The sequence below is a fragment of the Microcaecilia unicolor genome, chromosome 2, assembly GCF_901765095.1.
Source record: "Microcaecilia unicolor chromosome 2, aMicUni1.1, whole genome shotgun sequence".
Classification (NCBI taxonomy): Eukaryota; Metazoa; Chordata; class Amphibia; order Gymnophiona; family Siphonopidae; genus Microcaecilia; species Microcaecilia unicolor.
The window spans coordinates 585,402,481-585,428,886 of NC_044032.1; the positions used below are offsets into that span (position 1 = coordinate 585,402,481).

Here is a 26,406-nt window from a genome sequence, read left to right on the forward strand (position 1 = left end):
ATCTGGCACCCACAGGAAATTCCATGGTTTTTCATGTAGCTGCCTGCAGACATCTGCACATTTAATCTTTAATCAAAAACATTTAGCAGTCTCTACAATTTCAAAGGGAAACTCCTTGCCTGGTATACACAGTTCAGGTACATTTGTACTTTCTTCCTTCACACCTACAAAGAAGCAGTGTACACATGAATACTTTCACTCCCCCAACCTACCACAATCCCATTTTTTACATAGGGGGAAAAAGCATTCTTGCTACAGAACAAGCGTGCATATTTTTAGCCCCTCAAAGAGCTAAGCCAATTTTTAAAACATATTTTTACAAGTAAATTTGCATTTACCTCTGTGAATACTATAAAATGTTGCCTGCCTTATGACATTGTAACTTCTTTAAGTTAATATTTTGTTCATGTTCTGAGCAATTTTATGACCAAATGTTTCCAGTTCACATCTTCTTTATTCATAACTTCTGTCTTTAGTTTTTAGGGAGAAGAACCTACTAATGCATTCTCTTTTACATTTGCTACAAATATTAATCCACTTATTAAATAACACTGCTACAATTTATTTTTATTTTTAGAGTATCAAATTTGGAGGAGGAGGGGAGAATATAGCATTAACAGATGTGCATCTCTAGCATTTGTTGGCTTTTAAAATTCTTTTTTAATTTCATCGTCACTGAAATTAATAATGCTATCAAACATAGTACAATATGCCATACTAAAATCATTATAAAGGAGATACTGAAGAAAGAATATAAACTTATTTTCCTGTCATGAAAGTGAAATTTTTTGAAAACAGTAGTTCTTCAAGACACAATTTCAATAAATTAAGACAATTTTCATTCCAATCAGAGAGCATTTTTATTTGAAAGGATAGGATGTAGTGATGATGTAGACCAGTAAACCTGTGGCCTGTCGATCAGCGGATGGAGTCTGAGAAAAAGCATAGTTCCAAGTGATCTGCCGCTTAAGGGTATTGTGGAGCTATAAAATGCTCAGCATTTTTCTCTGTTTCCAAGCTGGTGGAAAGTCAGAATGTTCAGCTCCTCCTTGCTGCTTCTTAGCAAGCTCCTGACCTAGTTTTAGGTACAGTCAGTTGAGTAGGGGGTTTCTTTTGGTCACTTTTATCACTTGTTTTATATTCATGCTTAATCTAGAGCAGGGGCAACACTCGGTAGTGCTGATTCACTCCCTTCGTCTCCCAACTCCTTCTCTGATTTGAGATATCATCAGGAGTTTGACGAGGATAAGGATTTACGCTACCCTTCTCTGTGAAACTGTTGCAAAAAGTTTGCACTTCAGCGTTTTCAGTAATTTACGTTGCTGTTTCTATATTGTTACGTCTGATCAAGTAGGTAAGTTATAATTCTCCTTTCAAATTTCTGGCTCAATTTTGGACTCTGTCTTCAGTCAACAGATTCCTTAATTGACTTTAATGGTACAGTTGAGGGCGAGAAAAGAATCATTATCATCCTCAGCTGCTTCTGTTCCATTTCAGCACCCTAGTGTTGCAACTGCTGTTTGTTTGCTGGTTTTATTTCTTTTATTTTTGTACCACTGTGTGAGGACTTCTAGTGGTTATAAAACAAACAAACAAACAGAGGTATCTTGCTCTTCATGCTTGATAATTCTGAAGACCCTGTACTTTCTTTGTTTCAGATACTGCTTTCCCACACTTTTCTGTTAGTGACCTGGAAGCATTGTTCTCATCTTGCGGTTTGCACAGCATGTTTATTCTGACAATTTCAAGTGCTGGCTTCATTTGCTGAGCTTTTGTCTTGGAAGTACAGGGTTCTGTACTGAGCTCTTAGCCACTTGACTTTGTTAAAAAAAATTTAACCACATGGAGCCTTCTTGCCATAGTTAATGGAATTATCTGTTTGCCTGAGATAATTGGTTTTCCCCTGGGGCTGTCAGGGTTTAAGAAACAGTATTCAGTTTGCTCAGCTGTAATTATGACTGTAATTCCAGCTGTTTGGTCAAGGTACAGTGCATCCCGGTCTCTTTCTTCCTCTCCAATTTGGCCATACTCTGGATACACAGAAGGGGTTTTCATCTGCATATACCGGCATTTTGCATTGTGGCCCAGCTGTCATCTGCTTCTTAGTTTTTCTGGGTTTCCACTATCAGCTCTTTAGTGCTGTTTTGGTTTCACTTCAGTCCTGAGCTTGCTAACTGTATTTCTGATTTGTATGTAGTTCTAAACTGACCTCTCCCACCCTCCAAAGAAGTGAAAGAAACAGTACATACCAGCCTCTATGACAGCTTCAGATGTTATGGCCAGTCCTATTAGAGCAGCAACCCAGTGGTTGGTTCAGTGGATTGTAAAGGGGACCCAGGCCCATATCACACTCTAACTGGTATACTTGTGGTGGAAAATGTGAACCCTCCAAAACTGACCAGAAACCTACTGTACCTATATACAGGTAACACCTGCAGGCATAAGGGATACTGTAGTGGTGTACAGTTGGGCGTACTAGAATTTTGGTAGGTTTTGGAGGGCTCACTGTACAATGTAAGGTAACAGTGAGATGTGTAACTGGGACCTTTTATGTGAAGTCCACTGCAGCGTCCCCTAGGGTGCCCCACTGCTCTGCTGGTATTTCTGTGTTGCCAGTTTACGAAGAATGTTGACACCTTATACATTCCAATGGCTTGTTTTTGTGTGTTTTTCCCTTGGATGTTTTTTCTTTTCTGAAAACAGTCCTGAAAATAGTTCTAAAAAATAGATGCACTGTGGGAATTCTATATATGGTGTCTTAAAAATTGGCGCCGTAAAACCACGTGATTAGCATGATTCTGTAAACTACGCCTAAAGTTACGTGTACTTTATTGAATACACTCACACGCTATTCTTGTAACTAAAATTTAGGCGCACCCATTTAGGCCATCTAAAACCAGGCCTAAATACCTGTGCCCAAGTTAGGCGCAGTTTGGATGTATTGTATAATCGTGTGCATATTTTTTTTGAAATGCCCACAACTCACCCATTCCAAGCCCCCTTTTCGACAGTGCACATTAGAATTTACGTGTACTGCGTTATAGAATATGCCAACACAACAAAACTAAAGTATGTAATGGACATAACACAACTCTTCCGTTGTACTATTGCATAATGTGGCTGTGCCACATGAACTTTATCTAACCACAATATCACTTTGTATTTGTTTACACTGGAGTCTGCAAACGCCTCTCCGGTACTATGTAAGCCACATTGAACCTACAAGTAGGTGGGAAAATGTGGGATACAAATGTAACAAATAAATAAAGTTGTGTGCGTTAATTCTAAATAAAGCCAAATAGTGCTGCTAATTGGTTAAGTATTGATTACTGGTACTGATTGGCTTGTTAATCAATTAAGTTGTGCCTACAATTTGGCCATGTGGAAAAATTAGCACATACAACTTAAGGCACCATATGTAGAATTTGGGGGACTAAACACAAAAACGTTTAGCAAATGGCCATTTTTGAAACAAAAATTGGACATTTTTCAGGTTTGAAAATGGCCATATTCGCTTCTGGTTTTTTTACATGTTTTTTGCAAAATATCCAAAATCGGATTTAGACATCATATCAAAAATGCCCCTCGCAGTGTTCTCGCAAATGTATGGGGGATGAGGAGTGAATAAAGTTAGCAATCAGGCTTATTTTCGAAAGGGATCGCCAGCCTTTTCCCGACATAAATCGGGAGATGGTCGGCGATTTCTCAAAAGCAGCGAAATCGGTATAATCGAAAGCGGCTTTTTTGACAGCATCGCCGCTTTCCCATCCCCTCGCCGGCGAAAGTTCAAGGGGGCGTGTCAGCGGCTTAGCGAAGGCGGGACATGGGCGGGCATGGGCGTGGTTACCAGATGGCTGGCTTTCGCGGATAATGGAAAAAAAAGCAGCGTTAAGCAGTATTTCGCCGGGTTTACTTGGTCCTTTTATTTTCACGACCAAGCCTGAAAAAGGTGCCCCAACTCACCAGATGATCACTGGAGGGAATGGGGGATGACCTCCCCGTAGTCCCCCAGTGGTCACCAACCCCCTCCCACACTAAAAAAATAAAAATAAAGCACTTTTTTGCCAGCCTCTATGCCAGCCTCAAATGTCATACCCAGCTCCCTGACAGCAGTATGCAAGTCCCTGGAGCAGTTTTTAATGGGTGCAGTGCACTTCAGGCAGGCAGACCCAAGTCCACCCCCCCCCCCCCCCACCTGTTACACTTCTGGTGCTAAGTGTTGAGCCCTCCAAACCCCTCCCCCCAAAACCCACTGTGCCCACATTTAGGTGCCTCCCTTCACCCATAAGGGCTATGGTAATGGTGTAGAGTTGTGGGGAGTGGGTTTGGGGGGGGGCTCAGCATCCAAGGTAAGGGAGCTATGCACCTGGGAGCTATTTGTGTATTTTTTAAACATTTTTAGACGTGCCCCCTAGGGTGCCCGGTTGGTGTCCTGCCACGTGAGGGGGACCAGTGCACTACAAATGCTGGCTCCTCCCTTGACCAAATGCCTTGGATTTCGCCGGGTTTGAGATGGCTGGCATTTTTTTCCATTATCGCTGAAAAACAAAACCGGCGATCTCAAACCCGGCGAACTCTGGCATTTGGCCGGGCTAAACCGTATTATCAACAAAAAAGATGGCCGGCCATCTTTTTCGATAATACGGTTCCGGCCAGCTGTTGTGCCGCCGCCAAAATAGATTGCCGGCGAACTATTTCGCCGGCGCCATTCGATTCTGTCCCTTTTTTAAATTTATTTATTTATTTATAATTTCAAATTTACATCAAGGAAATACACTTGATATAGAAAGCATTATTTCAATTGAACAAAGAGAAATATATTCAAATATATAACATAAATTATTTAAGTTGCTCAGGTCCACATTAATCTTGATCCAAGAGTTCAAATAGAGGTTTCAAATAAACAATAAACAATTCAAAATTTGGGGAGGGGAAGCTGGGAATGAAAGGGACCAAGGAAGTGGGAATGGGGGGGAGGGAGGATTAAAATAGGGTGGGAGAAAATGGAGGAGACATAGGAGGGGACATTCTTTATTGTATATATGTTTGTATTCTGAGGTTCAGATGAGGGAATGATGGTTGTCACCAGAATTTAGGATGAGACATTGTAATGTAACTCTTATAAGGTTTGTTCAATAAACTTTACAAAATTAAAAAAAAAAAAAAACAATTCAAAATTATTTAAATTTAGCTAGGACAACAGTGATCAATTTTCTTTTGTGCTCCTTCCGTTTGTTTTGAGGCTATGAAAGCTGATAATTGCTGAGGTTCCAGGAAAACATATTTAATAGTATTATACTTCACAATATATTTGCAAGGAAACCTTAAGTAGAATGAGCCACCAAGTGCAAGGACCGCCGATTTCAGCAACAAAAATTGTTTTCTCTTAGTCTGAGTTTGTCTACATACATCAGGGAACAGTAATATCTTTTTTCCTAGGAAAAGTTTTTCTTTATTTTTAAAAAACAAACGGAAGAGCCAGTTTTTATCAGGTAATAAAGCCACTGTGACCACCAAAGTAGCCACAGTAGCTTGTTCTGAATCCGAAGATTCCAGGAAATCTGTAAGATTGGTTAGGCTCCTTTCCTGTTGTTCAATTGACGTTCATTGAGGAAGGTAATATGCTTGAGTAAATGGTGGTAATTGATCAGGGATCTCTAGATTTTCCTTTAAATATCTTTTAAGCATTTCAATCAGTGTCACAAGTTTCAGTTTAGGAAAATTAACAAATCTTAAGTTTTGTATTCTCATATAATTGTCATGTAGTTTAGATCTATATCTCAAATTTGTAATGTCTTTAATTAAAGTAGGTTGTACCGTCTCTAAATGAACCATTTTACTCTCCACTTTTTCCACTCGTTTTATCAATATATCTGCATTATCATCTAATCTTTTTTCCAAAGTTGTAATTTGTAAAAACTGTTTGTTAGACCGTTGAAGAAAAAACTTACGGGACTGAGAAATCAAGTCCCATTGCGATTCTAATGTTACCTCTGTTGGCTTTCTCATGAACTCCGGGAGCTCACCCACCTGAGGTTCCTGGGTCTCAACCTGTTCAGAGCCTTGGTCCTCCACAATTTCTCCAGGGCCGCTTGTTCCGTGCAGCTCCAATGCTTCCACCACATCTTGTCTCTCCGGTGGATCGCCAACCACTCCTCCAGCGTCGGGGCCCTTGGCGATTTGCGTCGTAGGCCCCATCGCCTCTATGGAGGGAGAGCTGGTCCACTGGGGCTGTGGAGGCGGAGTACGCACGTCGGGGCTCAGCATAACATCGAGTCCGGTGTGGGCCGACATTTCCTCCATTCCGTCGGTCCTCACCATGGAGCCGCTCCCGGCGCCTGTTTCTCGCTGTGGTGAAGGTCCAAGAAAACGATCCATTGGACCCAAAGGTAAAGTGGTAGGCATCTGGGGAGTTTTTGCAGACACTTTACCACGGCGTTTAGGCATATTCAATAGGAAATGGATCTAGGACCTACAGCGTCCTAGCTAGATGCCACCATCTTGGATCGATTCTGCCCCTCAATGTGTGCCAGTGTGTAATGCTTTATGAGCAAGTATTATTTAAATTTAATCCAATAGTGTATTGGAAGTAGAGAGTTGCACCGGGACAGAAATCTTAATCTTAACTTGTCCCCACCCAGTCCCGCAACAATTTAATAGTGCATAAAAATAAAATTCCGGTCGGCTTTCTCGGCCTCTGGTTTTGAACCGCAGCACTGCAGGCAAGGAAGGAACGGAAGTTGTAACTTAGAACACTCTAGTGCGTACATGTAAGACTTGTCTCTGATTCACTGGCATAGTGTGCTGAGAGGTCGTTACATGCATGCGCCAGTAGGTCAGATGACATCTGATGCTGGTGTCAGAGCTGAGGTCTGTGCATCAGCCCGGGTGCAGAGAGGATTAATAGTAACATAGTAAGTGACGGCAGATAAAGACCTGAACGGTCCATCCAGTCTGCCCAATAATCACGCTGATTATCAATTCATGATTAAATCAACAATGAACATGATATTATATACTTCATTATGGTCTTTCTTTGGCATTTCTGTTACATAGACCATAGAAGTCCACCCAGCCCTATCCTTATGTTCCAACTGCTGGAATTGGCATCAGAGCCCTTTCCCGTCTTCTCGTTTAAGGGACACAGACCGTAAAAGTCTGTCCAGCACTCTCCTCATGTTCCAGCCACTGAAGTTGCTGTGTAAGCCCTTTCCAGCCCATCCTAAACCAGAGTGCCATATATGAAACATAGACTATACAAGTCTGCCCGGTATCGGACCTAGTTCGACACATCCACACACATGCAGCCATTTATGTTTAGGTTTTTTATAACTTCCATTTTCTAATTAGAGATCCTCTGTGCTCATCCCACGCCTTTCTGAATTTGTGTCTCTACCATCTTAACAGAAGACTTTCCTCATCTGTGCTGTTAAAGCAAGGAGGAGGAGGAGACAGCACTCTAAGAACTTGATACTCGGTAGATGAGAGGCTGCCGCAGTTGCAGCTTACACTTCTACTGGAACCCTGTAGGAATTGTTTCCGTTCCCACGGGAACCTCGCAGGAACTGCTTCCGTCCCTGCAGGAACCACAACAGAACTACTTCCATCCCCGTAAACCCTGTTTCCATGCAGGTCTGTAATTGGAAGCCAATGTTGGTGGGCAGGAAGGGGAGTAATGTGATCAAATTGTGAAGCAGAACAGAAGATCCTGACAACAGTGTTTTGTACAGATTGTAACTGTTTGAGCAGTCAAGAGGGCAGACCAGCATACACTGTTAAAATTAAGCATGATGCCACCAAAACACACAAAAGACTCTGCTTTTGAGGATTGATCCAAGAAGGGGATAACTGCCCTAAATTGACGGAGAACATAAAATGCCCTATTGATTATGGGGGAAATCTGAATGTCAAAAGAAAGCTTTTGATTGAAGATTAACCCTAAATACTTAGGGCTTCTTTTACAAAGCCGCACTAGTGATTCTTGCGCGGCAAATGAGGAAGCCCATAGTAATTGAATGGGCTTTCTCCCATCTGCCACACCGAGAATCAATAGTGCAGCTTTGTAAAAGAGGCCTTTAGTGATCAACTAAAATAATTGTTTTCCCGTTTATACTCGGATAACAAAATGGGTAGGATAATTCTCCAGTGGTTGAGGTCAAGGCGATTGACAAGCTAGGAAGATACCAGATCAAGACAAGACTGTACATAAGGGAAATGGGACTTGATACACCACCTTTCTGTGGTATATTGCAACTACATTCAAAGCGGTTTACATATATACAGGTACTTATTTTGTACCTGGGGCAATGGAGGGTTGTGACTTGCCCACAGTCACAAGGAGCTGCAGTGGGAATTGAACCCAGTTCCCCAGGATCAAAGTCCGCTGCACTAACCACTAGGCTACTCCTCCACTCCATAAGAATAACCATACTGGTCAAACCAATGGTCCATCTAGCCCAGTATCCTGCTTCCAGCAGTGGCCAATCCAGGTCACAAGCAGTGTTCCCTCTAAGCGGAGCGCATGAGCAATTGCTCGTAAATTTTAGGAGTGTCACTCATAGATTTTACATGGCTGCTCACAAAAAGGTTTGTTTTTTTTGTGCTATATATAGAAATGCATTGCTACTACTGGCACTCAAAAATTGTTGGTTTTTAAAACTTGTTGCTCAAAAAAAAAAAAAAAAAATTCCACGTATCAGACCACTCCTTAGAGGAAACATTGGTCACAAGTACCTGGGAGAAACCCAATAGCAACATTTCGTGCTCTCATCCTTGAGCAAGCAGCAGTTTCCTTCATGTCCATCTCAATGACAGACTATGGACTTTTCCTCCAGGAACTTCTCAAAATCTTTTTTAAACCCAGATACGCTGTTACCACATCCTCCAGCAACAAGTTCCAGAGCTTAACTATTCTTTGATTGAAAAAATATTTCCAGCTATTTGTTTTAAAAGTATTTCAATGTAATTTCATTGAGTGTCCCCTAGTCTTTGTACTTTTTGAAAGAGTGAAAAATGGATTCACTTCTACTTGCTCTACACCACTCAGGATTTTGTAGACCTCAATCATATCTCCCCTCATCCATCTGTTTTCCAAGCTGAAGAGCCCTGATCTCTTTAGCCTTTCTTCAAATGAGAGGAGTTTCATCCCCTTTATCATTTTGGTCACTCTTCATTGAACCTTTTCTAAATCTGCTGTATCCTTTTTGAGATATGGCAATCAGAACTGAATGTGGATAAAAACAGACGCATTATAGTTTTCTTGGCCTTATTTACCATCCCTTTCTTAATAAATCTTAGCATTCTGTTTGCTTTTTTGGCTGCCGCTACACACTGGGCAGAAGATTTAAGTGTATTGTCTACAACGACACCTACATCTTTTTCTTGGGTTCTGATCCCCCAAGGTGGACCTTAGCATCGGGTAACTATGATTTGGGTTATTCTTCCCAATGGACATCACTTTTCATGTGTCCACATTAAATTTCATCTGCTATTTGGGTGCCCAGTCTTCCAATTTCCTAAGGTTTTCCTGCTACATGAAAGTATTAAGAGAACAAAGCACAGTGCTAATTTTTATACCCAGAATACTTTTTTTCATCCATCTAGTCTGCCCTACTACTACTATAAATCATTTCAATACTGCCACATTTATTATCAGTTTGTGATTAAACCAACATTTAACTCAGTACATTCAACTTTAAGATATTCTCCCCCGCCACCATTGAGAAACTGTGCTGAACTTTGTGGGATATACTAAAATATACAGTTATACCATTAAGGTATTGTTTCATGCATGTGTGTAGGAGTGGAAAATATTTAAAAAGTTTAGGCACCAGGTAGAATTTGTAGGATGCTGTCTGCTAGAGGAAGATTATTTTACTCTTATTTTTTCTTTCGCTCTCTCTCTTTTTTTTTTTTTTTTAATATACAAGCTGTTTCCCCCCCCCCCCCAAGATTTCTATTCCTAAAGTCTTTTCTCTTTCCATTCCCCCTCACCTTTCTTCTTTCCCTTCCCAGCCTCTTCCTCTGTCTTCAACTTGCTTTGTATCTCTCCCTTACATCTCACAGGTTAGTATGCCCACACTGGCTCACTGCTGCACCTTGTTCTCTAGCAGTCAGTGGTTTTCTGGCTATACTAGCACCACCTCTTCCACTGCTGGCAGTCTGGCCGCATCTGATGTTAATTTACTTTAACAACGGTATTGCCTCATATTCCAGTGATAATCAGGCCATGTTTCTTTGATAGGAAAGTATGCTGCCTAGAGGTGCTATGTGGAATCAGTCTGCAGGAGGCCATGTCAGGCAGGCATCAGCAGTGAAATCTGAATATCTTATGAGACCAGGCATCCAGGATTTTTCTTTCTTTTGCTTATATAAATCTGTTGAAAAAATTGTAATTTGTCATGGTAACTTGGGAGTTATACAGACAAGTTGTGAACTTTAAAAATCTCACCCCATACAGCACTGAATTTTTTGTCTGGACAAAATGTAACTGGTTAGAAAGAAGGGAAAGGGGAATAGATCTGATAGGGGCATGCTCAAACTTGAACTGTCTAGTGCTAGTTAAGATTCTCTGTTTAAGATGGGTTGTAGGAATGTCAGGTCTAAGGTAACTAGTAAATTATTAGATGAATAAGCTGCCATTGAATATTGGCCTAATAAATTTAGTTGTAAAGATATGAAGGCATGTATAAGTTAAAGGATATTATGAATTGCTGAACTACCCTGATAACATTTTGTCTCTCTCTCTCTCTCTCTTTTCCCCCCCCAAAGAACGATTTGACCTTAAACCAACCTTAGGGGAGCTTGCTGTTCGACTTTTGCCTTCTCCAAGTACAATGGAAAAGCTGTCCAATCTACTTAAACAAAAGCGTTCCAAGATGTCACTATCAGGTAAGAATTCATTAGGATTTTCTAAGTAAAGTTAATAATATTCTAAAGTAGCAGTACAAACTAGATTTCTCAAAGTATGAGTTGGTCTGTTTTTGATTAAAAACATCCATCTAAATTTTTTTTTCAGGTGTCCTTTATTGCCAACATTTTATTTAAAAAAAAAATCACATTTGATTCTACTGTTCTGCATCGGTGTTGTACAAATATTAGTATGATGCATGCATGAGGTTCTCATGAGAGTCAGCCCATCATCATCCATTTGGCTTGGATTCATAATGGTGGATGTGACTATATGGGAAGAGCTTTTAAAAGCTTTAAATATTAATATCGCCTCAGGAATTAAATATAAATCATCACTCAAAAGGAGGCTATTACATATTTTTGTTTTTCTTACCCGTTAACTATTTCCTAACCCGTTTACTTAAAAGCAGCAGGCCAAGGAAATAGTTATGTTTATATTTTGAATCTCACAGAAAAATATGAGAAGGGTTACCTTACAAAATAAACTCAACAGCACAAAAAGTAGGGGTAGACCAATGGACACAATATGAGGAAGCCTAGTATAAAAAGGTACCACCAAGGGCAATTTCTCCACAAATTGAAAATACACAATGTTTATTGTCACTTTAGGGGGCCTATGCTATAGGTCCCAATTAACTAAAGAACTCAAAAACAGGACTCAATGGTGCTGTATTTTGGGGTGAACAACTGCATCAGGAAGGAGTCCTTTAAGTTTCCTCATACTGTGTCCGTTGGTCCACCCCTACTTTTTGTTCTATTACATTTTGTATGACACAATTCAAAGAGAGAAGGGGAGCTGTTTTAGACCTAGTCCTTACTGGAACACTGGATTTGGCAGAAGATGTAACTTTGTCGGGGCTCTTGGTAATAATGGTCATAACATGATTAAATGTGACTTTATAATTGGAGAGAGGTACTAAGGAAATCTACTGTTATAGCATATAGGGAATGCAAAAAGAATTTGATAAGGGAGCTTGCTGTAGAGGCAAAAACCATGCTAAAATCTTTTTTTCAGGTACATTTGAAGGAAGAAGCCTATGAAGGATGAAGGGTACTTAGGGAGGACAAGGCCATAGCGTAAAGTTGTTTGCTTCATTCTTTACTGAGGGCCCCTTTTAGAAAGACGTGCTAGCGTTTTCAGCGCACACTTAAACGTTAAAGACAACCATATATTCCTGTGGAGGTCTCTAGAGTTTAGCGTGTGCTAATCATTAGCATGCACTAAAAACGCTAGTGTGCCTTTTGTAAAAGACCCCTTGAGGAAGGCGTGAGGGTGCTACTCATGACAGAAATGATATTTTAATGGAGATAGTACAAGGGGTAATCTGGGAAATTACAGACTGGTGAGCCTGATGTCTGACATTGATATCCATGAAGTATGTCTCCCCTATTCCGGGCCTACGCACATTTTCCCTCACTATGCCAGGTAATGATTCCTAAGGCTCTTTCTAACCTTCAAGAGTGTATGGAAATGATTTTTGGCTTCCTTAAATCTAATCTAGATCCATCTGTATTGATGGCATAAATCTAAAAGAACTCCGAAGTTATTAGACATTGGTGATGCATTTACTTTGAGAATTTGACATTGGTGATGCATTTGCGTTGAGAAAGCATTGCTCTTCCTCAGTTTTGCCCCAGTAGAAGCTGTGGAGACAAAAGCATCATCAAAGTCTTGCCTGATGTACACAAAGTATTTAATTTCATTGAAGACACAGAGGGAAGGTGAAGAATCTGTCATCTGTCACTATCAACACATGGTGCTGAGAACACAGAGAACTTAGCTAGAGCCGTTTTTCCTCCAAGTCACCTCTGCCAAAAGGACTGCCTGTCCTTGTGCAAATCTCAGGGTTCACACGAGTTTTGAGGACTTAGAGCACAGCCACTGATATAGCTCAAGAGACTCAGGAAGATATCATCTCTCCTCCTGCAGCTTTTAGTATCGGCAGTGTTTAAGGAGAAGCTAGACAGAAGGATCTAATAAGTACAACATTTCTTTGGTAGCGTCTGGAGCTATTACATTGATGTTAGTGATTTGAACAGCACTGGTGTTGGAATCTCCAGTTCTGAGGGCCATCTCCAGTGTATCTGGGGTGGAAGTGTCACTGAGATGACATTATGCATTGGAGTTTAGGCTCAGCAGTCCATGGAAATTCTTCCTGAAGCTTCTATTACCAGCCATCTCCACCAGAGCAGTATTATAACACAGATTATGACTATAGATCTGAAGACTACTCTGGTTGAAAGGAATCTACAGGTCTCCCCTCTAGCCCTTCTCTTCTATGGGAAAGAAGAAAGCCCAAGCGTGTCTTTTCTGCATGTTTTCTCAAAGTTGAGGCAAAAAGTAACCCATGTCCTTTAGAGAAGGAGAATGAGGCAGATTTGTTGGACATTCTCTAGTTCCTTAAACACCCCCTGTTCATTCCCCCCCCCCCTAGAAATTCATGGCAGTGCCAATCCATGATAGATGTCAAGGGGCATAGATAAGAATGCGGTGGTCTCTGTTCTTTGTACCACCTGTAAATAAGGTGGGCTCCAGAAGACTTCTGGATTGGAGAAACAACTATCACATTAGTCAGTTGTAACCTAATCTAAAGTTTTTTTTTTTTTTAAATGTACAAGCAAAACAAGTAAGTGATAATCCCAAAAAGGTGCAGAGGATGGGGGTTGATACTTCAAAAGTCTGGAATGAAATCTCTTCTGAAATTTGTAAGGAGGAACACAATTTTAATCTAAATGTTTGGGAGGACTCAAAATTCTAGAGATATTGGCAACTCCTGAAGGGAAAAAAAGCCCAGGTTACTAAGGAACCCTTGGTATAGCAAGTATCTTGCATTGTTGAAAAGAACTTGTAGATTGGGCATGGAAGAAAAAGGGTGATGTGACACTAAAAAGGTCTATTATAGCCAAGAAATTAGGATATCTGGAAATTCTTGTAAACTTCTTTTTAAAATTTTTGAGAAACTAACCAATACTGATTCTGTACTTACAGTTTCTAAATTTTTTCAACCTATTGCAGAAAATTTAGCAGTGTATGTTCAGGATAAAGTAAATAAAATCAGGCCGTCCTTTAGACTATCAAAGTTGTGTTGTAAATTAGATACATGTCCATCTTATCTGTTAAGTGATGTCCCAGTACAAGTCCTTCACTGGCTGATAAAATTTTTTAATGGGTTGCTGATAGAAGGTAATTATCCACAATCATTATCTGAAATTATTTTAACTCCTTTGCCGAAATCCTTTAGTCAGAACTTCACTAGAATTGAAAATTATCGTCCTTTCATAAGTATTCCCTGGATGGCTAAACTTTTGGAGTTCTTAGTGAATGAACAATTTCAAAAATTTCTGGAGACCTGTAATCCTATATAATAATTCTCACCTCCAACGTTCGAATGTGCCTGGGACAGTGCCTCCCTCGGAGGTGGTCTGCTAGGCAGGCACACACTGACGTCAGTGACAGCTGATACCAAAGCAAGGGGAGGAGTAGCTACTCCTCCCCCTGCCTTGGAATCAGCTGTCATTGCGCCGCTCCCTGCCACTTCGGAGCAAGTGGCAGGGAGCGGGGCAACACAGACCCCCCGCTCGCCCACCGAGTTCCACACTCCGCCCTCCCTCCGATTACAACAACCCCCCCCCCCCCCGCGTTATGGCCCATTGGACCCCCCTTCCACGACACTGTCGAACCCCCCTTTCTCGGCGAAAACCGTCCCCCGCTGCCATCCAGTACCTATGCTGACATCAGACGCACGCAGAGGAACTTGAACACAAAATCATTGAAGAAGCAACGCCGCGAAGGCCAGCACAGGACTTCGGCTGATGGGGGTTGGGGTCCCCCATCAGCACAGGTACTGGACGGCGGCGGGGGACGGTTTTCGCCGAGAGGGGGGGGTTCGACAGTGTCGCTGAAGGGGGGGTGAAAACAGAGGGAGGGCAGAGTCTGAAACAGCGAGGGAGGGTGGGGGATGGCCTTGCTAGCACCCATTTCCTTCCCTTTTGAAACAGGCATTTTTTACTAGTATATTTCATAAAATATAACATGGTTTTAGACCACAACACGGTACAGAAAAACTTCTACAAAAATAAGAAATATTCTTAGTGCAGGAAAACAAGCTTTTTTGTTACAGTTTGACATATCAGTGGCATTTGACGCTGTTGATCAGTTCTTCTTAAATGAATTGGGTATTTCTGGATCAGTACTTGGATGGTTTGAACAATTTCTAAAGAATAGATCTTACAGTATTAAGGGAAGGAGTGGAAGATCTTCTAGTTGGATCCCTGGTTGCCTAGTTCCTCAGGGCTCTCCACTGTCTCCCTCTCTGTTTAATGTATACTTGAGCTCCTTTATCTGCCATCATCTGCTGTGTGTGTGTGAGATTGCTTTTTGGTGACAAAATTTGTATAATATCTTATGCAGATGATATATTTCTTTTGGGTACTGCTTTGCCTAGTTTGGATAGTACTTTAAATTCTATCGAATATTGTAGCTCTTTGATAGATAATTGGGCTACGGATAATAAGTTGAATAAACAAAAGATGAAGGCACTTTGGTTCAGAGATTTAGTTAAATTGCTAAATACAATAGTTACATTGTCTTCAGGGGAGGAGCTAAATATATTGAGGACCATTCCAGAGTGCAGGGTGTAATTGTAGATTCTACTCTGTCTTTTGAAAAACAGATTAATGCCCATAGTAGAAGATTTTTCTTTTCAAGTTCTGACAGCCATAGGTGCTGACTTGGTGGGTGCTGTGGGTGCTTGAGTACCCCCCATATTTGAACGAGCCGTCGGAAGTCATCTGCCTGCCCTCTTCTCCCTCAACAGTCCTCTGTCTGAAATGAGGGCGGGGACCAGAGCTGAGAGAGAAGGGAAGGCTGAAGGCGAGCCTGCTCGCCTTTCACTGCTGCCAGGACCTGAGGTAAAATGAGTTTTAAATTCTGGGCAGCAGGAAGGTGAGGACGGAGGGGTGTTGTGGGAGAAGAGATCGGGCTAGGGTTGGGACTGGAACTCGGGGGGGGGGGCTGAAAATGGGCAGGTGGTGACATTTGGGGCAAATTACTGGACATGGCGGGAAGCGGAGGGGAGGGCAGGGGAGAGAGGAGACTTGTTGGACATGGATGGATAGAGAGAGGGAGGAGAGGGCAAGGGAGAGATAAAAAATCGCTGGAAATAGATGAGGGGAGAGAGGAGAAATCGCTGGACATGGAGGGGAGGACAGGGGAGAGAGGAGAATTGCTGGATATGGATGGAGGAGAGGGCAGGGAGAGGAGAGTTGCTGGGCATGGATGGATGGAGGGCAGGGGAGAGAGGAGAGTTGCTGTGCATGGATGGAGGGGAGGGCAGGAGAAATACTGGACATGAATGGAGGCTAGGGAAGACAGGAAGGAGATGCACATGGATGGAGGGCAGGGGAGAAAGGAGAAATGCTGGACTGGACATGGAGTGGAGGAAAGACAGAGGAAGTAGATGCACATGGAGGGGAGAAAGGAGAAATGCTGGACTGGACATGGAGTAGAGGAAAGACAGAGGAAGAAGATGCACATGGAGGGGACAGGAGAAATGCTGGACTGGACATGGAGTGGAGGAAAGACAGAGGAAGTAGATGCACATGGAGGGGAGAGGAGAAATGCTGGACTGGATATGGAGTGGAGGAAAGACATAGGAAGTAGATGCACATGGAGGGGACAGGAGAAATGCGGGACATGGATGGAGGGGAGGGAAGAGAGAGGAAGTCAGATGAACATGGATGGAGGGGGCGGAGAGAGAGGAGAAATGCTGGACATGGATGGAGGGATAGAGGAAAAATGCTTGACATGGATGGAGGAGAGGGAAGAGAGAGGAAGGAGATGCATATGGATGGAGGGGAGGGAAGAAAGAGGAAGGAAATGCATACTGACTGAGATGAGGGAAAAGGAAACTACACATGGAAGGAGAAAATAGACGCTGGATGGAAGGGGGAGAGAGAGGGGGTAGATGCTGGATGGAAAGGGGGGAGAGTTAAGATCGAGGAAAGAAGAAACAAGAGACTGAGACCAACACAATTAAAAACAGTAAACGGCCAGACAACAAAGGTGGGAAAAAATGAATTTTATTTTTAGTTTAGTATAAAGTAGTATGGTAGCTGTGTTAATAAATACAGAAAATGGAAATAAGGTAATATATCTATTGTACTAATTTTAATACATTTTTGAGTAATGTTTGGAGACCAAACCCTCCTTTCCCATGTCAGAACAGAATACCGTAACAGCAGTATAATGTCCTGACCTGAGGAAAGAGGTTTTGGCCTCTGAAAGCTAATTGAAAAATATTTAGTCCAATAAAATTATCATATTTTCCATTTTTTGTTTTATTTGTATTTGTTAACCTATAGTATAGTGAATGAAATATGTTAGTTTTTGAAATTTGCATCTCCTTATATTTGCACAGTACAGGGGGACTGAGGAGGGGGACTGTTCAGGGAAGAAGTCCTGGTGCAGGTTGCAGGCAGCCTTTGAGTTGCGCTGTCACTGCCCAGGTGAAGACTGTAGCAGACAGGATGTTAAGGTACCAGGGGGGAGGGGGGAGGGAATGCACCACCTATAAAAAATTCAGCACTCCCCAATCATTTTGAAATGTTGGCTCCTATGCTGACAGCTACAGGCAATAAGATCTTCATTAATCAAAGAAGATTTTAGATCCGTTGCTCAAGCAGTCCTGCTACCACAACTGGATTACTGCAATTCACTTTACTTTCATATTTCAGTTAAGCGGTTAAAATGTTTACAACTGATGCAAAACACAGTCATTAGATTAATTAGTGGGCACTTTGATAGTGTGCCTAGTATTCAATATTTTCATTGGTTAGCAATAAGTAAATATATTGATTTAAAAATTCTTTCTTTGATTTTTAAATCAATATTTGGTTTGAATTCTGAGGGTTTATGTGAGCTGCTGGTTTTTCCGTCTGTAGAGAACTTAGGCTTTTTTGAGAACTCTGAAGTTAGGTTTTTCTTTTTTGAAAAAACATCCAATCTGATGTTGGATGTTTTTGTAAAGAAGAAAAACCTGATTTAAATCTGTTTGAGGCCTCTTTTCCTTTTGTTGGGGCCAGAATATGGTACAAACTACCTTTGGAATTGAAGCTCGCACGTTAAAAACCTATTTATTTGAACAATAATTTTGTTTTAATTTAAAGTTCTGTTTGGATTTTAAATTTGTTTTTGTTTTTTTTGTATGTATAAACGTAGTTAATATGTAATTTTGTTAGATTGTTCGCTCCTTATTATTGGAGTCTCTTCTATTAATGTAAACCTCTTTGAATCATTTTAGAATAATAGCAATATAGAAAACTCCAGTAGTTACCGTACCTTCAAAAGGCCAAGCTTAACCTTCTTGGGATGTAAGTTTACCAAATTATTTTACTTCGTGCATTGCATCATACCGGATTGTAAGGAGGCGTGGCTGTGCCTAGAGAATATTTACACCTGTCCTTGTCTGTCAATAAGTAGGCTGAGAGAGAAATTTTTGTGCACATAGGAAGGAATTCAATAAATGATGTCCAAAACTGCATGCCGAAAAAATTGAGCAATAAGCACTGTTCTATAGAGGAAGTGCACCCTTTATAGAATAGCGTTCAGTGCGGATCCAGAACTTAACTTTTGGGCATTATATGCTTGCTAAAAGCAAGTGTAAATGCTGACACCCAACTTAAGTGTGCTTTAGGCGAATTCTGTATGCAACTTTTTGAAACCTCCCTGGCACGATCCCTGGCCACACCCCCTTTTTAGATAAGCACTGTGAGTTAGGCGTCAAGCCTTATAGAATAGCTTGCAGCCAGTTGCAGACGCAAATTCTAATTGATGCGAATTAACTACAGTGATTGATTGGTTGTAAGTGCCCAATTATTGCTAATTAAGGGCTTGATCAATTAAATTGTATGCACATTGATCAATTAAGTTGTGTGGGCAACTTTGGGCACCATATATAGAATCCGGGGGATAATAATTTATTGTGATATAGCTCAGGCAGGGATCAAAGGCACGAAGTAGGTTTGTTTTATTAGCAGTAGATTAATACAAAAAGTTCGTCCTAACAAAATCTAACCAAAAATATCACAGAGTGGCCTTGTACTGCTAATAACAAAGTAAAATTCTTCTGATTCACTCCAAGCCAAAAAGAAAATACAATTACAGCCATATCACACTGTAGAGACATCACTATAGCACTCACAGCAGTGTACTGGTTATGTGGTCATCTGCAACCAGCCAAGTGCTAAGGGACCTTAAGGTCAAATGCTTTGACTTCAACAGTTACATCTATCTTTAATTTCAGAAAAGGATTTCTGGCATTTGAAAATGCTGGCTGGAAGTATTTAAAAAGATATAGCCTTCCGCTTCTTTATAAAACTGAAGTATCTTCATTTTCATATTCTCAGACAGATAGCTGCTTAGAGGAGCCCATGGTAGTTACAAATAGAACAACAATGTCAAGCTGAGAGGTTAGAGGGGTCAGAGTATTTGTTCAGTCTTAGAACTGTCTTCTAACTAATTGAAGACCTAAAGGGTCACTAAATGGGCAATTCTATAACTTGGTGTCTTGATGTTGTTACAGAATTGGTGCAGAGCATGCACCATTGTGCTGCCTACATCTGGGCGCATCTAAGCTGTTATAGATTACTAGCGCAAACCTGCAGTGATGCACTTATATTTAAGTGTGAACACTTATGCCATGTCAATGACAAGTGTAAATAAATGTGCCTTAGTGCTTCATGCAACATACATAACTTATAGTATTCTATAAGTTATGGGGAAAATTCTACATATGGCGCCTTAAAAATCGGCACTGTAAAACCACATGGTTAGCGTGATTCTATAAACTATGCCTAAAGTTAGATGTAGTTTATAAAATATGCTCATACGATGTTCTTGCGCCTAAATACCAACTTAGGCCACCTAAAACCAGGCCTAAATACCTGCGCCTAAGTTAGGCACCGATCGGCTGTATTCTATAATAGTGCACATAGTTTTTTTAAATGCCCACAACTCGCCCATTCCATGCCCATGGACCCACCCCCTTTTCTATTGCATTATAGAATACGCCTATAAAGTTGTGCACATTAATACTAATTAAAGCCAATTAGTGCTGCTAATTGGTGAAGTACCAATTATCAGCACTGATTGGCTTGTTAATCAATTAAGTTGTGCAAGCAGTTTGGCTGTGCTGGCAAATTAGTGCACACAACTTAAGGTGTCATATATAGAATTTGGGGGTATTTGTGTAAGCTAGTGTTCCTCCCACAGGTATACTCATATTACAGTTACACCCTATAACACTTAAGCGCTACCTTATAGAGTTGCTCATAGTGCACTTGTGATCATGTGACAATTAAGGTTCTGCTTAACCTGTGCAAAACATGTAACTGCATACACTTAGGGGGAGATTCTATATATGGCGCCTAAAAAATCAGCACTGACTAAGCTTATTCTATAATCGGCGTCTAGATTTAGGCACCAATTATAGAATAATCTTAGTTGATATCTCAGTGCCTAAAGCTACGAGCATCCATTTACATCAACGAAAATGTGGCATAAATCCTGGCGCATAGATTTATGCGCACTGGGCCATATTCTACAACTATATGTGTAAATTTTAAAACACCCATAACCACACCCCTTTTAGAAGTTTGGGGCACTTTGTTACAGAATATGCCTAGCTAGTTGTGTGTGTAAATTCAAATTAGTGCCAATTAGTGCTCATTATTGCTTGTTAAGTGCTGTGTTAGCACTCATTAGCTTGTTAAGTTACGCACATTGTTATAGATCTGAAGGTACACTATATAGAATCTGGGGGTTAGTTATCAAATTGCCCTGTAAACCTTTTAGGCCTTATTAACAAGCAACAAATCAAATGAAAGGGTGTTTTGCATCTATTATTTTCGTTCTATTAAAAAAAAAATAAAAAGCAACTAATTATTTATTAAAATTTTCAGAAAGGTGGTGTATTTTATTTTGTGTAGGACGGGTGTCAGCTTCTGCTCATGTATTATTCACTGAGAAAAAATGGTGGCAGAAAAAGACCATGCTTTCCTGCCTTCCCAAAAAATGGTCTAGCAACTCCATTACATTTCTCACTCAAAATCACCCAACTTGTTTTCCTCACCCCCCCCCCCCCCCCCCCAAAAAAAAAAAAATAAAATAAATGTCTCACTCAAAATCTCCTAACTTGTTTTCTTCCTCTCCCCCACCCACCTCACAAAGCAGCCACCTTCCAGGTAGAGCTATTCTGGGTCACATGACTGCATATACCGTGCTGGCTGAAAAAAAGCTCTGGTTACCTCGCTCCTTAAGATTGGCTCTGCGTGAATACCGGCACCTTTTTTCTAGATTAAAAGCACTGTTAATATCCTAATTTTATTATTTAGTGAAGTATCTGGTTGTGTTCACAATTTCCTGTTTTCATGCTTTGTTTTATAGGCTCATCAATTTCAGAAGCCATAAGCAAAGAAGCTATTCATTTTAAAGAAATTCAGGTGAAACAAGCTCCTAGAAGTGATATGGCAGCTGATCTAGTACCAAGTGGTTCAGTCACAGGGGTAACTGATCACTGAAAGGAAGAGACTGAAAAGATCTTAGAATCTTGCAAGGATGGTTATATTACAATAATATGTGTTCATGAAAAGCAAGGGTTTAACTATTATTTTTTATATTTACTAATGCGTGCTTTTGTTCTGTCTTTTGAAGAACAAAATTAATATTCTGAATGAGTTCTTAGTGTGCCAGTAGATAAGTTACCATTAATGGAGTAACAATTTGTGATCAGATTGCATTTTTAAGTAACAGATTGCAGAAGGGGATTACTTTATGGAGAAAGTAATTAAAATTTAACAGCAAAAATAATACGGATTACTTTTCTCATTTTGACAAGTTGTTTTTTTTCAGCGAAGTTCAACATTTCTCCAGTTTTCCTTCAGAGATAGCTGGATAGGCCTTACTGTTCAGAAGGTTTCTACCATTCCATGCATGTGGCATTTTTTGCAAGTGACGGTTCTTTTTATTAGTCAATATTAGAATTATCCAAAAATGTTTTGCATAATTCTCTAAGACTGGAGTGTATGATTGACATTGAAATGGAGATCTTTTGGGAATCAGGAAATCTAATATGATATGCTTATTTACACCTAAGGATAATTTCAACCTGTTAGTGCAAAAGTGATCTAGAAGAAAATAATATAATGTAATTTTATATGAAAAATTATGAATTATATGTAAATGAGTAGTTGTCAGTAGTAAACTTAGCAATCCTGTTTAGAACTCTAATTTGTAACCATATAAAAAAACTACAAAGGTTTTAAACTAGTTTCTTCTCATAGAGGATCCTAGTGCATTCTCTTTGTCAAAAGTATGATTTCCCATGCTAATCTGAAAGATACATGTTAAGTAAAACATATTGTTTGACACACTCTAAATTAACTTTGTTGTCATAAATATAACCTTTCCTTTGGGGGCAGGGATGGATTCCAAACCCCTCCAGGCTTACTGGGTTCTAGTTGTGGTCAAACAGTTGGTGGAGTGCAGGCTTGTCCAAGTTCAGTTATCAAGGGCACAAACAAGCTAGACTTTCAGGATCTCTCTAATGAATATGCATCAAACATACTCATTATAACAACTATCTAATTGTAAATCTTTATTATATCAAAACATTCCTCTACACAATAAATAAAACCAATGAACCTTCTACACATTGTTACTCATAATTCAAGCATATATCCAGACATCATCACACACACATACTCTCATTAGGACAATAACACGTAAATCCTCTTTCTCAATGTGTAAACATCTCTGTATTTATCTTGAGTATCGTCCATCTCACTGTCCCATTGTCAGATGTATCATATTATTTTATCACCAAGATCTTCGATCCATACTCCTCAACCCAGTCAGTGGAGCAAAGTGAAAGTCAATACTTAAGAATTGCTGTTAGAAGCATACTCTCTCCAAAGGCGTTCCACTAGCACTTCTCACCACATACAGTGAACTGTTGTTTAAATGAGTCCAGAATCACCAGCATTATCAATCCAGTTGGGATCTGACCCTACAAAGTGCTGTTGTCTTAATGAGAGTATGTGTGTGTGATGTTGTGTGGATATATGTTTGAGTTATGAGCAACACTGTGTAGAAGGGTCATAGATTTTATTCATTGTTTAGAGGAATGTTTTGGTATAATAAAGATGTACAATTAGTTATAGTTATAATGAGTATGTTTGACGCAAGTGGTACAACTATATTGTAATATTTTTACCCTGATATTTGTATTGTATAATAAATATGCATGAGAGAGATTTTCTTACAGTGTAGATAGATTTGCATATGCACACTTGTGTATATTCATTAGAGATATCATAAAAATCTGGATTGTTGCAGTCCTTGAGGATTGAATTTGGACAAGCCTGGTATACTGCAGTGTTTGCTTGAGCTAGTTCTGGACTACCCCCCTAGCCAGGCTGATTTTCATAATTTCCACAATGAATATGCAAAAAAATAGATTTGCATGCATTGCCTCCATTTTATGCACATCTGTCTCCTGCATATTCATTATGAATATCTTGAAAACCATACTGGAAAGGGGATACTTCAGGTCCAGCTTGAGAAACATTGGTATAATGAACTGCCTAATGTGCACTCTGTATGCAACGTAGTTAATTAGAACCCTTTAAATGACTACTTTTCCTATTACATAAAGCAGGCTAAGAACTAATACAATAAGTTCAGACAACCCTAGAGAGTCACAGAGAGCAACACAAATGCATTTTGCTGAATCATAGTGAGTAGTGCAGCAAGAGGAATTGGGATACCATACTACAGTATTCTGGGGCGCCAGTATAACCAATGCTCTACACAGCACAGTGAGCTCTTAAAATGACTGCACTGTTTTAATTACCTCATTCTGATAAGATTTCTTCATCTCTAATGCATTGCTTAAATACTAATTATAAATCCAGTACCTTCAGCAGATGAACAATAAACCATGGTGTACAGTCTCAAATATTTGTCTCATTGTGTTTGGCTTGCAAATTTTGACATCTTATAGATATCCAGGTCATTCATTTGATATACCACTTTTTATGGCTTTAGTTTTAAGAAATACTTTGACCTGAAGTTAGTAATTCATAACATGTTTGCATGCAACTATAGTTTTTATCCATGAAAAGAAAAAATTCCACAGCATCCTCCAAATTGTTCCAGAAATTGCAGGTGTTATATCCATCAACCAGTAGGTGAAGATAGAAAATAAAGAATTGTGCTCTGTAAGACCTGTGTGCAGTTCCAATAATTCATTATTTTTATGTATCCAGCAGGTGGAAGTGGATGTGCTCCACAGCTCCTGGTCTAGTTGGTCAACTGACTCCCAGCTGAGCAGGGAATATTCTCATTATAACTTTAGGACATACCTAGAGATCTCTGGGTCACTGCCTCCGCATCCACCTCCCCACTCTATACTGACATCCCTCTGAAAAAAAAATGATGGGAAACCAAACCTACTGCTTCCTTGGTCAGCAAGGAAGGAATTGCCTATACCTCTGTGAGCAGGCTGAGCTATGGGGGTGAAGTCCTCAGTGGCAGGTTTGACTCAGATTTGTATTTCTTGCTGATTCTGTCAAAATAATACTTTTTGTCTACTTCCCTCATCAGGGATTTCTGCCTGCATTCATCTCTATTTTGTTGTCAGCGCTTTTTCTTCAGTGCATTAGCATTTGGTTTGTTCAGCTTGCTGCTCATGGTGGTTTCTGCAGAGCCTATAAGTAGTAGTAGTAGCCTACTGTTCTTCAGGGAATTGCAGTCCTTGTAGGTCCTCCCAGGTGCAATTAGATGTGGCGGTCAGTCTTGGGTAGGGAATTTTAGGAACTTTAATTCAGCCCCTGCCACTTATGCTAAAGCTGACTTCCCCTTCACACTACCTGTGGTTCTCTTCAGGAAACAGTGGGAATGGCAGCCATTTTGGGGTCACAGGCAGATTCAGTGGTATCGATTCCCAGTGTTCCTGATGCTACTGTAAGAGTCTCTATCTCTTTCTCCTACTTTGAGGCTGGGAATATTTTTTTGCTGATGCGTCAAGCATATTTATTCAAGTGTGGTCATGCTATTACAGAGTGGTCTATCCCAGTATCTCAATTGAACTTTCAGCCACCAAGCGGGCCTGTTTGGATAATGTGGAACTTCTTCTTTTTTTTTTTTAAGCATTTTTGAAAGTCTCTTCACTTAGTAGACTTTTCAGATCAGGCTTCAGCTGTTTCCTAGTCTACTGCTGTAAGGAAACCCCCGGAGGAGGGAGAAGTACCACCAGAAGAAGAAGATGATACCAAAGTTCTTAGATTGTGTCACAAGGAAGAGCTTTTGTCCTTAATTTCTAAATTGGTAGAAGTTCTCACTATTATTGATCCATCAATGCCCCCTCCTGTCTCTCAGGGGACCTTTATTATGGTGGAATTCAAGGGTATTTCAAAAGCCTTTCCCATGCATCCTACTAGTCAAGATTTAATGTCCACTGAATGGCAGTCTCTAGCTGTGGATCTAAGGGTAGGCAGGGCTGTAGCCCACCTGTACCCATTGATTCCCAAGGAAAAGAAGGAATTTCAGGGTGGATTCTCTGGTGATGGCAGTATAACCCCTTAGTGGGGGGGAGTAATCACACTTAAGGATTTACAAGATCATGCAGCTTTAAAGCAGTCATCTCAGGTTGCTTACCTTGGCCTTCAAGCTACCATTTGTGGTTCCTCTGTAACCAGAGCATGCCTTGCATGCTTCATACTTTAGCTCACTGTATGGCACTTCATGTAATGCATGCCATTTGCTGTGGTTGAAAAATTGGTCTGAAGATGCTGCCTCCCTCTAAGTCTCATCTGGTTAAACTGCAATTTCAAGGCAAGTTGCTTTTTATTGAAGATCTCAACTTAGTCAAGGAGCTGGGGGATTCTAGGTCCCAGAGACTGCCAAAGGACAAGCTTAAAGTCTCTCCTCATCCCTCTTCTGTCTCTTGGTCAAGATGTAGAGGTGTTAAGTGTTACAATGTTCTAGATTTCAGCCGAGGCAGCCCTCTTTTTGGGCAAACGTCCCTCACAGGACATGTAGAAAACACCACACACAACTCCCAATGATGGGGATCAGGTCTGTTTCTCAGAAGTCAGTGTAGGTGGTCATCTTTCCAGTTTTCTTGGAGAATGGATCCAGATAACATCAGATGGATGGGTCTTAGGTTAAAAGTTAGAATTTTGCCACCTGGTTGTAGATTTTCTTTTGGAATTCTCTTGTGTTCATGTGGTCAAACAAGCCATGGTAAAACCCATATTAAGACTCCTCAAATCTTTAGGGACAGTGGTGCCCCCCCCCCCCCCCCCGCAGCAGAGCAGGGTCCAGACATGTGCCACAAAATGCCTAGCCACATGCCTGTGGGTACCCCACAGCCACTTAGAGGGTCTGTCCACAGCTCAGGTCAGCCTGCACCTGCCATTTATGCTCTACACTAG

General features: G+C 40.6%; 1 protein-coding gene across 2 annotated transcripts in view; it reads left to right on the top strand.

Annotated features, from left to right (window-relative positions):
• The window catches only part of SPATA4 (spermatogenesis associated 4), an 88,053-nt gene extending 64,137 nt beyond the window's left edge, over positions 1 to 23,916 (top strand). For both annotated transcript variants that reach the window (XM_030191528.1, XM_030191529.1), the window contains 2 exons: positions 10,771 to 10,890; positions 21,356 to 23,916. In XM_030191528.1, coding sequence (XP_030047388.1) covers positions 10,771 to 10,890; positions 21,356 to 21,489 — 254 coding nt within the window. In that variant the 3' untranslated portion in view covers positions 21,490 to 23,916. The remainder of the gene's footprint in view (positions 1 to 10,770; positions 10,891 to 21,355) is intronic.
• The last annotated feature ends 2,490 nt before the right edge of the window (positions 23,917 to 26,406 follow it).